General features: G+C 42.5%; 1 protein-coding gene across 1 annotated transcript in view; it reads left to right on the top strand.

Annotated features, from left to right (window-relative positions):
• The window catches only part of prmt3 (protein arginine methyltransferase 3), a 107,761-nt gene that overhangs the window by 46,679 nt on the left and 48,186 nt on the right, over window positions 1–12,896 (top strand). The window contains exons 12-13 of the mRNA XM_055920620.1: window positions 3,377–3,564; window positions 4,721–4,807. Of these exons, the coding sequence (XP_055776595.1) occupies window positions 3,377–3,564; window positions 4,721–4,807 (275 nt within the window). The remainder of the gene's footprint in view (window positions 1–3,376; window positions 3,565–4,720; window positions 4,808–12,896) is intronic.

Genomic DNA, 12,896 nt, shown 5'->3' with positions numbered 1-12,896 from the left:
AACAGCGCAAACTGGCACTAACCAGAATAGAAAGAGTGGGAGGCCCCGGTGCACAACTGAGCAAGAGGAAGGATCTGCCCCTTTAAAAAATTGTTTTGCCTAAAATGACATACCCAAATCTAACTGCCTGTATCTCAGGCAGCAAGGATATGCATGTTCTTTGTACCATTTGAAAGAAAACACTTTGAAGTTTGTGTAAATGGAGAATATAGAGAAAGGAATGTAGGAGAATATAACACAATAGATCTGGTAAAAGATAACACAAAGGGGATGTCTGTGTACCCCCCTTGACTCACAGCCATTCCTTTGTATTTTATTTGTAACATCATCTTTGAAATGCAAGAGAAGGCCATAATGTATTATTCCATCCCAGCTGCAATTTAGATTTTGGCCACTCGATTGCAGCATTGTATGTGCAAAGTTTTAGACTGAATTTCTGTTCAAAATGTTGTACCAAGACGGCCCAAATGTGCCTAATTTGTTTATTAGTAACTTTTCATGTTCAAAATTGTGCACTCTCTTCAAACAATAGCATGGTATTATTTCACTGTAATAGCTACTGTAAATTGGACAGTGCAGTTAGATTAACAAGAATTTAAGCTTTCTGCCAATGTCAGATATGTCTATGTGCTGGGAAATGTTCTTGTTACTTACAACCTCATGCTAATCGCATTAGCCTACGTTAGCTCAACTGTCCTGTGGAAGGGACACCGATCCCGAAGAAGTTTTAAACAGGTCAACATTCCCGAAAGCCGCGGGGCCAGATGGATTACCAGGATGTGTACTCAAGGCATGCGCGGACCAACTGGCAAGTGTCTTCACTGGGATTTTCAACCTCTCCCTGACCGAGTCTGTAATACCTACATGTTTCAAACAGACCACCATAGTACCTGTGCCCAATTAAGCGAAGGTAAGCTGCCTAAATGATAACCCCCCGGTAGCACTCCCGTCGGTAGCCATGAAGTGCTTTGAAAGGCTGGTCATGGCTCACATCAACACTATCGTGCCGTAAACCCTAGACACACTCAAATTCGCATACCGCCCCAACAGATCCACAGATGATGCAATCTCAATCGCACTCCACACTGCCCTTTCCCACCTGGACAAAAGGAACACCTATGTGAGAATGCTGTTCATTGACTACAGCTCAGCGTTCAACAACCATAGTGCCCACAAAGCTCATCACTAAGCTAAGGACCCTGGTACTAAACACCTCCCTCTGCAACTGGATCCTGGACTTCCTGACGGGCCACTCCCAGGTGGTAAGGGTACGCAACAACACATCTGCCAAGCTGATCCTCAACATTGGGGCTCCTCTTCCCCTCCTATACTCCCTGTTCACCCACGACTGTGTGGCCAAGCACGACTCCCAACACCATCATTAAGTTTGCTGACGACACAACAGCCTGATCAACGACAAGACAGCCTATAGGGAGGTCGTCAGAGACCTGGTCGTGTGGTGCCAGGACAACAACCTCTTCCTCAACATGAGCAAGACAAGAGCCGATTGTGGACTAAAGGAAAAGGCGGGCCGAACAGGCCCCCATTAACATCGACGGGGCTGTAGTGGAGCGGTTCGAGAGTTTCAAGTTCCTTGGTGTCTATATCGCCAACGAACTATAATGGTCCAAACACACCAAGAAAGTCTTGAAGAGGGCACAACAACACCTTTCCCCCTCAGGAGACTGAAAAGATTTGGCATGGGTCCCGAGATCCTCAAAACGTTCTACAGCTGCACCATCGATAGCATCCTGATCGGGTTACATCAACGCCTGGTGTGGCAACTGCTGACCGTAAGGCGCTACAGAGGGTTGTGCGTATGGTCCAGTACCACACTGGGGCCAAGCTTCCTGACATCCAGGACCTATATACTAGGTGTGTCAGAGGAAGGCCCCAAAAAATGTGTTTGACTCCAGTCACCCGACACCATCATCATAGACTGTTCTTTCACAGCAAGCGGTACCGGAGCGCGAAGTCTAGGACCAAAAGGCTCCTTAACAGCTTCTACCTCCAAGCCATAAGACTGCTGAACAGTTAATCAAATGGCCACCTGGACTGTTTACATTGACCCCCCCCCCCTTTGTTTTTACACTGCTGCTACTCCCTGTTTATTATCTATGCATAGTCACTTTACAAATTACCTGGACTAACCTAACCTGTAATAATTATATATTTTTTACTTTATTTTATTTCGTATTTATTTTTTTAAACTCTATTTCTTGAACTGCATTGTTGGTTAAGGGCTTGTAAAGTTAGCATTTTACGGTAAGGTCCGCACAAACCAATAACATTTGATCAAAGGTCCCGATCGTGCACGGAACTGCAGCGTTGATAGCAAGTCAGGAATTCAGATTCAGCAGTGGAATCAGGGGGAAAGGCGTCCAACTCAAAGCCAGATAAATGTGCCTTTAGCTTTCTGTCGTCTTAGGTCATCTCCACCGTAGTCTGAAATCTATCTTGCGTGCGTCTTACTAAAACGACATACTGTGTACTGATAGTGCTACATACTATTTAGAATGTACTGTTTGGTCAAATATATGCAGTAAGCAACAAATATCAACATACTAGGCTCAGCCATACTGAGAATGCGCAATTGCATTTTTTTCAGCCATTTGTTAATTTTGGTACGGCCTGTCCCCTTATATGATTGTCAGCTGTTGTCAAACACATGTTGGTCTGAAAATCTGATTTTCTTCCTCAATAGCATGCAGCAAATTCGTACTATATTAAAATCCGAAATGAGTATGGCATCCTGGCATTTTAAAGTGTAAACGTTGTAAACGTTTGAAACGTTGTGTACCCAAACGACCTACTCTTTAGCATGCAAGCACGGGTATCCGGACTTGGCCGTATATCTCCACTCCCTCCCGAATAGGGATGTGCACGGTTAATTGAATATCAGGAGTGATTGTTTCATTTTCAAGCTCATTTTCTATCTCACGGGCTATGGCTTATGGGTTGCGTTTTACATGAAAAGGCATTTTACTATCATAGCGCATTTCCCCCACTTCAAATAGCGAATGGCCTAGAATAGGTACGAACCAACAGAGGGTCCACAACACAAGAAACGGATCGATGCAAATCACTCCGTTCTATGGCGGCGACAGCAGACTTCTGTCATTGTTACTGTTAGCCTAGTCTACCGTTAGTTAACTACAGATATGACACCCTGAAAACAACTGCACGATGTCTGCTGTTGTGGCTTTTTGTGCCATTCTGATTGGTGATGAGAGAAGAGGATTTATTTATTTTTCTGAATTGAAAAAAAAAATCACGATATTCGAATAGTGAAATCATTTCGAATGCATATCCCTATCACTCTTCTCCTGTATGTTCAGTCTGTCCATACATCTCACCCCTCTTACTCTCTTTTTAGTCTACCCTGATCGTTGCACCATCAGCCTGGCGGCAGTGGGCGACACGGCGAAGCACCAGGACCGTATTGCATTCTGGGATGACGTGTACGGGTTCAAGATGGCGTGCATGAAGAGGGCCGTGGTGCCAGAGGCCGTGGTGCAGGTCCTCAAACCAGACACAATCATCTCTAAGCCTGCAGTCATACAGGTATACTCAACACAAGGTATACAGAAAGGAAAAAGGTTACAGAAATAGAGTGGGTGTGGAGGGTGAATACAGAGCGAGGGAAAGAGTTAGTCGTAGAGAGAGAGAGGTCCCTGGAGGCAGGTTGTTGCTGTGTGTGGCAGTGCTCTAGTGCTGGGTGATTGATAAGTCTAATCCTTGTTTAAGTTCCTCTTTAGGAAACTTCATTACTCTGTCCCCCCTGCAGATGGAGAGGCACTCACTGAGCTGATGGAGAAAACACACACACACACACAAACACACAACCACACACACACCGCAGAGAGACTACACATACACAAACACCGCAGGGCGAGTACAACACACTCACTAATACCCACAAACATTACAAGCACAATCATCCTCACAGATCCTGCACTTACATACACCATATAAACACACATTGCATTTCCTAATGGACTTTCTATATCACACACACAAATGAGAGCATGGATACCTTTTAAAAACCATTTTTATTATATTCTCTGTCTTTTCCATGGACGCTCCTTCCTCTACCCATCCTCCATTTTGTGAAGTAGCGTGTTCTTTTCCACGTCTCTCCCATGATGAACGAGCGGAGCAGGTGAAATAATATCATTTGAATCCTCTAATCGATAGTTTCTCCCCTTTAGTGAAAAATGGACAGCTCCCCCTTGGCCCAAATTGCATGGATTCTCCTCCATTGCCTCCCTCTGATACGATCCAACAACATTCCATTAAGGATGGTCGGAAGAGCGTAAAATTAAGAGTCTGTCTCTCAGGGAATTGCAAATCCCTGTTAAAACAGTTATGGCCTTTTCCCTCTCAGAATGTTAAGGAATGTGCTTTAGAAGGTGAAATTGAAAAGGGGTGTAAAACCGTCCCTAGTTGTTGTACTTTTTTTAGGTATGTAAGTCCTTTGTTGGCGAGTGTAACCTCTTGTTTTGGCAAGTATTCTGTTTTTGGTGAGTTGTACTCAAGAACAGAGGAAAAGCAGTCACCTTTAGTACAAGTGCTTAGTTGTCTTGTCTCGCTTATACTTCACTGTTCTTCCGTCTCCTGCTTGATAAGACCAAAAGCGTGTTATAATTTCCTTTTTTGTTTAATTACAGAATGTGAAAGTGTGTGTATTGATCTTTTGTTTGTGGACTCCTCTCCCCAGGGGATCGATTGTAACGCAGTGTCTCTCTCTGAGCTGGAGTTTGCATCAGACTTCTGCCTAAAGATAACAGACAGCACAGAATGCACGGTGAGTCGCGCACGTACACACACACACACACACACACACACACACACACACACACACACACACACACACACACACACACACACACACACACACACACACACACACACACACACACACACACACACAAACCCCTAACTCAATCTTCTGAGTTAATCAAGGCTGTCAGCGGTGAGGATTGATCACAGGCGTGGTAATAAATGGGGCCAGCTAATTGGCTAGGAAGGGTCAGCTGGGTGGTACACCAGTGTGATGGATAGACAATCCTCCCGATCCCCAGGTGTGGCTGACTTACATGCATGTTGCGTCCCGTGTGAAGGGAGTTTGTCACACCAGGGAGACCGTGTTACATACGTGGTGTGTTCTTTCTGTACCTTAAATATAAATATTTAATCTTTATGTTAAATATGCACATTTTGGTGCCTTCTCCAATTTCTAATCAGGTCAAAACTCTACAGTAGGGTGGTGAATATTTGCGCCATGTTCAAAATGGCACAACTTGGCATTTTCCAGCAGAATTTGAGTGCTGTTATAGGACAAGTTCAGGTAGTACCTCCCCATTTAAAAACGTTCTGTGCCATTTCATGCCTACTGGGTCGAGGTCGACCGATTAATCGGAATGGCGGATTAATTAGGGCCGATTTCCAGTTTTCATAACAATCGGAAATCTGTATTTTTGGACACCGATTTGGCCGCCTGGCTCGTTGCGAACTGTGTGAAGTCCATTTATTCCTAACAAAGACCGTAATTCATTTGCCAGATTTGTACATCATTATGACATAACATTGAAGGTTGTACAATGTAACAGCAATATTTAGACTTAGGGATGCCACCCGTTAGATAAAATACGGAACCGTTTTGTTTTCGAAATTATAGTTTCGGGATACGACCATATTTATGACCAAAGGCTCGTATTTCTGTGTTTTATGTTATTATTAAGTCTATGATTTTTATATCTGATAGAGCAGTCTGACTGAGCGATGGTAGGCACCAGCAGGCTCGTTACGCATTCATTCAAACAGCACTTTCGTGCGTTTTGCCAGCAGCTCTTCGCAATGCTTCAAGCATTGAGCTGTTTATGACTTCAAGCCTATCAACTCCCGAGTTTAGGCTGGTGTAACCGATGTGAAATGGCTAGCTAGTTAGCGGGGTGCGCGCTAATAGCATTTCAATCGGTGACGTCACTCGCTCTGAGACTTGGAGTGGTTGTTCCCCTTGCTCTAGCGATGGGTAACGATGCTTCGAGGGTGGCTGTTGTCGATGTGTTCCTGGTTCGAGCCCAGGTAGGGGCGAGGAGAGGGACGGAAGCTATACTGTTACACTGGCAATACTAAAGTGCCTATAAGCGAACATCCAATAGTCAAAGGTATATGAAATACAAATCGTATAGAGAAATAGTCCTATAATTCCTATAATAACTACAACCTAAAACTTCTTACCTGGGAATATTGAAGACTGATGTTAAAACGAACCACCAGCTTTCATATGTTCTCATGTTCTGAGCAAGGAACTTAAACGTTAGCTTTTTTACACGGCACATGTTGCACTTTTACTTTCTTCTCCAACACTTTGTTTTTGCATTATTTAAACCAAATTGAACATGTTTCATTATTTTTTTGAGGCTAAATTGATTTTATTGATGTATTATATTAAGTTAAAATAAGTGTTCATTCAGTATTGTTGTAATTGTCATTATTACAAATAAATCAAAAACAAATCGTCAGATTAATCGGTATCGGCTTTTTTTGGTCCTCCAATAATCGGTATCTGTATCGGCGTTGAAAAATCATAGTCGGTCGACCTCTACTACTGGGAACTGCTTTCTCTTATCCCGAGTACAAACCACTGTCATGTGCCCTTGAGCGAGGCACTTAAACCCAAAATTGCTCTACATCGAGGTGTGCTGAAATGTGGCTGACCCTGAGCCTCTCAACGTGCTTTGTGTGTATGGGGTTGTTGGGGGGCAGAAGAAGAATGTACATTCTAACCAAATGGAGTATCCAAATAAAGAATCGAACACTATCAGCTCTAACACACCTGATAAAACTATTCTGATCGTGATAACTGTGATTAGTTGATTATTTTTAAACATTTGCCTAAGTGCTGCAGTGGAGCAAAACCCCACACATCCAGACGCTTTCAGAGACCCCTTGTTTACTTTTTTCCCGTAACCAATCTTTGGCACTAGGCAGGGGGTGGATGATAGTTCACTCTGTACCGTGAACTGTCATCCACCTGTCATCTAGTCTATTCTGTACTGTGCTGGCAGGCTCTCACCGCGGCTCTTTGTCTCCCCCTCCTCTGGGAAGCTCACAGACTGATCGGCATAGGGCTCTGGTCAAACGCAGTGCACTATGAAGGGAACAGGGTGCCATTTGCGAAGACACAGAGAGAGAACAGATAGAGCAGAAATAGCCCTGGTTGACTCTGGCAAGTGATTTGTCTTTGGTGGCCCATTGTATTCTGAGAGCATTGTGCAGTGTCTCTCCACTATTTCAAAAATTAATCAATAGCTGGTTATTATCTGCCTCTGCTCTTGGTCGGCCCCGTGGATCTAATGGAATTTGTAAACATCCTCTCATTTTTCCTCTTTTCTCAGCCACATAATTGAACATATCCACCTTTTTTATTTGTTCTATTTCCTGGAATGTGGATGACCTGTTCTAGGTTCAGAGCCTAGTGCAATGAGAAAAGTGAAACAAAAAATTATATGATCGGGCTAAAAATAGTCATTTAAATCAATGTTTTTAGTGCTTTTGTGTTTAATTATCTTGTATAAAATAAAATTGTCAGGCATATTTTTCCTTCAAAACTCTTTAAGTGACTGAACATTTGACTGAAAATGTGACAATTAGCAGAATCTCTGGTGACAGGTGTTACGGGTGGCTCTTGGGTGTCTGTGTTTGACCAGTATTTCAAAGGGGTATTGTGGATAGTGGTAGACTGTGGGAGTTGGAAGAAATTTCCATAGACACTGGCCAGTTTCGTGTTTTCCCCCTTATGGGCACTTAATCTTAGATCTTTGCCTATTGGTAACTTCTGGTCCTGCGTGTGGACCACGCGTGAGGGAGAGAATGTGTGTGGGTGTGTGTATGATGGAGCTCCTGCTTTTGTTCTCCTGTCGACAGTCCATTCATCAGCGACGCCTGCCTAACCTTGCATTAAATGAACAGCACAGCCCCTGCGTCTGCATCGCGCACACAGAAGACAAATACCACCCCCCTCTCTCTCCCTCCTTCTGTCCCCCCCTTTTTTTTTACTCTATCACTCATCCTTTCCTCGCACGTGTAGGCCGTGAAAACCTATGTCAAAAAGCATGGGTTGTGCTTGAAAGGTTTGGCATTGTTTTGTAGTCAGAAAGACTATCTCAAGGGGTTGTCTTGTTTTTATGTATTTTTCAACTGCAGGTTCATTTCATTCAGTCTTGTGGTTCAATATCTATGCACTAGTCTATAGTCTAGATACAACCAATTTCCCCCCTTGGTGAGATAAAATAGTCCTTATTGAACTTTTTAAGACTTGTTATTTTAGACTAGTTTTAAGACTTTTATTACTCCAAAGCCATTATTTGCTGATAATATCCACTAGAGATCATTGCCCGGGTTGCTGTGAATTGTGGGGGGAAAATGAACACAAGAAGTTACAAAACTATCCCTCACTTCAAAAGCCTCATAAAGATCTGGGTTGGAAAGAGAAGGGTTTCCTTTATTTTTTATTGATTCTAACACCAGTGTCTCACTGCTGAAGAGGTTGGAAGAAACTCACTTTTGATTGATTCGTCTTTCAACTGCTCTCCATCAAATTTAAATCGTATGGAAAAAGTGGCCTTCAAGTCAGACAGAAGGCGCTCTCTGAAATTTCAGGGATGTTTTGGAGCACATTTAAGAGCAAAATTATTAAACTCCCATCTCTGGTTATTTGTCAGCATCGCTCGTTGTACACCAGGTGACTGTCTCACACCCTGGGTGCAGCCCCTATAACGTAACCCCCTGCGTGTTACTGAGTTTACAGTCACCCCTGCTGTGTGTATTACCAGAGTTTAACTGGGTGGGAATGCATGGCCTCAGAGTTCTACTTAACATCAGAGATGTGATCCCCCCCCCCCCCCCCCCCCCTTAGTAATGAGGAAGTCCTGTCTGATTTTACACGGAGTATCTACTATTTTATTTTACATAAAACTCACACACAATCAGACTACACCACTGAATGACATTTTCTCTCATTTTAGAGAGCTCAATACATCTCATACCCAATATTTGTGAGATAGGGAAGTATGAGTCGTCCAGCTAATAGAGTGGTACAGGCAACAGTGTCAGACTGAATTCTTGACAGGGGTTGCTTATGGGTAGTACTCCAAAAAGAGCTGTGAGGGGAGACGGATCACCTTCCTAATATTGCGTTGCACCCTCTTTTGCCCTCAGACCATCCTCAATTCATCTGGGCATGGACTCTACAAGGTGTTGAAAGCGTTCAATAGGGATGCTGGCCTATGTTGACTCCACTGCTTCACGCAGTTGTCAAGTTGGCTTGATGTCACCATTCTTGATACACACAGGACATTTTTGAGCGTGAAAAACCCAGCACCGTTGCAGTTCTTGACACACTCAAACCGGTGCGCTTGGCACCTACTATTTACTGTACCCCGTTCAAAGACACTTAAATATTTTGTCTTGCCTATTCACCCTCCGAATGGCGCATGCACACAATCCATGTCTCAGTTGTCTCGAGGCTTAAACATTTTTCTTTAAACATTTATTTCTCCCTTTGATCTACACTGATTTTTAAGTGGATTTAACAAGTTACCTCAATAAGGGATCATAGCGTTCACCTGGATTCACCTGGTCAGTCTGTCATGGAAAGAGCAGGTTTTCCTCATGTTTTGTACGGTCAGTGTATATCAGAGACATATTTAAATATAAACATTCCAGAAAACCAAAACCGGAAATAGTTTGGCTAGTTCTATTTTACATCGAACACATGTACGATCAAAATCAGAGAATATTCCTTCCAGGTTTAGCCCTGGACCAGTGGATACGGTGAACCACCTTGAATTTGATTAGGCTGTTTCTAGCGCTAAAAGAGAAAGAATGTTCTCTCGCTATGTAGCACAGATCCCAAAGTGTCATCCTCAAACACTGCTTAAAAATGATTTTCCTGTAAAGACGGGTTTTGTAAGTAATTCATGATTGCATTCAGTGCCTTCAGATAGTGTTCACGCCCATTGACGTAGATTTTCAAGCAGATTTAATTCACAACTGTAACTCAGCCTCTCCAGAACCTCCACCGGTCTTCTTGGTAAGCAACTCCCGTGTAGATTTGGCCTTGTGTTTTAGGTAAAGGTGTTTTGAGTAAAGCCAGTGTGTCTTATGTACGCGGATGACTCAACACTATACATGTCAGCTACTACAGCGAGTGACATCACTGGAACACGTAACAAAGAGCTGCAGTTAGTTTCAGTATGGGTGGCAAGGAATAAGTTAGTCCTAAATATTTCTAAAACTAAAAGGCATTGTATTTAGGACAAATCATTCACTAAACCCTAAACCTCAACAAAATCTTGTAATAAATAATGTGGAAATTGAGCAAGCTGAGGTGACTATGCTGCTTGGAGTAACCCTGTGTTGTAAACTGTCATGGTCAAAACATGTTGATACAACAGTAGCTGAGATGGGGAAAAGTCTGTCCATAATAAAGCTGTGCTCTGCCTTTATAAGAACACTATCAACAAGGCATGTCCTACAGGCCCTAGTTTTGTTGCATCTGGACTACTGTTCAGTCGTGTGGTCAGGTGGCACAAAGAGGGACCTTGGAACATTACAATTAGCTCAGAACAGGGCAGCACGGATGGCCATTAAATGTACACGGAGAGATAACATTAATAATGTGCATTTAAATCTCTCATGGCTCAAAGTGGACTTCATCACTACTTGTTTTTGTAAGAAATGTTGACAAGCTGAATGCACTGAAGTGTCTGTTTAAACTACTAGCACACAGCTCAGACCCCCATGCATACCCCACAAGAAAATGCCCTTTTGAGTTCAATGAGAGAGATTTGGGCTCTCTGGAGGTGTATTTCTTTTAGAAAGGACTTAGTCTTGCTTGGTGTGTATTTACAATCAGAGTTGTACAGTTATTTATAGAAGCAGGAGAATCTTTGATTTATTAATATGGGTTCTGATAGTAATTCCCCTGTTTCAGACTCAATAGTTGCTGTATCAGCTTATTGATCAATACTGTGTAGCTTGTTGGCCAGTAAATGACTGGGACCGTGGAAGTAATGGTTGAGTCTAATTTTGCCCTCTGTCCTATCAATATATTAAGTTATGTCTTGACTTTGGAAAGAGTAATAGCTACCTGGTTTGAAAAGAGTGTTTGTTGAGAATGCTCTAACATGGGTATCTTCTTTAATTGTGATTTATTCAACCCATATGCAAATGCCAGTTGCATTATTTTTTTACAAAACCTTTGGTGGCATCCCATAGAATTTGGGGGTCTTCAACTGAATCTTTGTTTTTTATGGTTATTCATTTAGTTCAATTTAGTTGAATTTCAAGTTGATCACAGAATGTAGGAGTTTGTAGTAATGAAACTTTGAAATGCCATCTTGTGGATCTTTTAGGAGATTCTGACATTTGAAGTTGGCAGTAGTAAGTGGGGTGGTCAGACAAGCTCATATGTCAAATTTCTATGTTCTTGATTAAAGTAAATAGAGGTATAGATAATAGTATGACATCGTCTTTTTGAGTAGAAAGTGTACTGTTTTCATTTAGGATTATGTGCTCGCCAGGCATCAATGAGGTTGTACCAGACGAGATAAATTACTTCTATGCTCGTTTCGAGGCAAATAACACTGAAACATGCATCAGAGCATCAGCTGTTCTGGATAACTGTGTGATCACGCTCTCCGTAGCCAATGTGAGTAAGACCTTTAAACAGGTCAACATTCACAAGGCCGCAGGGCCAGATGGATTACCAGAACGTGTACTCCGAGCATTGTGCTGACCAACTGACAAGTGTCTTCACTGACATTTTCAGGGTCTATAATACCAACATGTTTCAAGCAGACCACTTGTGCCCAAGATAGCGAAGGTAGCCTGCCTAAATGACTACAGACCCGTAGCACTCACGTCTGTAGCCATGAAGTTCTTTGAAAGGCTGGTCATGGCTCACATCAACACCATTATCCCAGAAACCCTAGACCCACTCCAATTTGCATACTGCCCCAACAGATCCACAGATGATGCAATCTCTATTGCACTCCACACTGCCCTTTCCGACCTGGACAAAAGGAACACCTACAGTTGAAGTTGGAAGTTTACATACACCTTAGACAATTACATTTAAACTCAGTTTTTCACAATTCCTGACATTTAATCCTAGTAAAAATTCCCTGTCTTAGGTCAGTTATGATCTCCACTTCATTTTAAGAATGTGAAATGTCAGAATAATAGTAGAGAATGATTTATTTCAGGTTTTATTTCTTTCATCACATTCCCAGTGGGTCAGAAGTTTACATACACTCAATTAGTATTTGGTAGCATTGCCTTTAAATTGTTTAACTTGGGTCAAATGTTTCGGGTAGCCTTCCATAAGCTTCCCACAATATGTTGGGTGAATTTTGGCCCATTCCTCCTGACAGAGCTGGTGTAACTGAGTCAGTGTCACGTTCCTGACCTATTTCTGTTAGTTTGTTGTATGTGTTAGTTGGTCAGGACGTGAGTTTGGGTGGGCATTCTATGTTTTCTGTTTCTATGTTGGTTTATGGGTTGCCTGGTATGGCTCTTAATTAGAGGCAGGTGTTTGGCGTTCCTCTAATTAAGAGTCATATTTAGGTAGGTGTTTTCACAGTGTTCGTTGTGGGTGGTTGTCTCCTGTATCTGTGTATGTCGTTGCGCCACACGGGACTGTTTTCGGTTTGTTTGTTTTTCGGTTTATGTAGTCTGTACCTGTTTCATGCGTTCTTCGTTATATGTAAGTTCTTATGTTCAGGTGCGTCTACGTCGTTTGTTGTTTTGTTAGTGTATAATCGAGTTCGTGTTTTCTTTAATAAATATGTCTTCAAACTCCGCTGCATATTGGTTCAATCCCTGCT

Source organism: Salvelinus fontinalis, chromosome 4, assembly GCF_029448725.1.
Source record: "Salvelinus fontinalis isolate EN_2023a chromosome 4, ASM2944872v1, whole genome shotgun sequence".
Classification (NCBI taxonomy): Eukaryota; Metazoa; Chordata; class Actinopteri; order Salmoniformes; family Salmonidae; genus Salvelinus; species Salvelinus fontinalis.
Note: the sequence above shows the minus strand (reverse complement) of the source record. Positions and strands in the feature narration are given on the sequence as shown.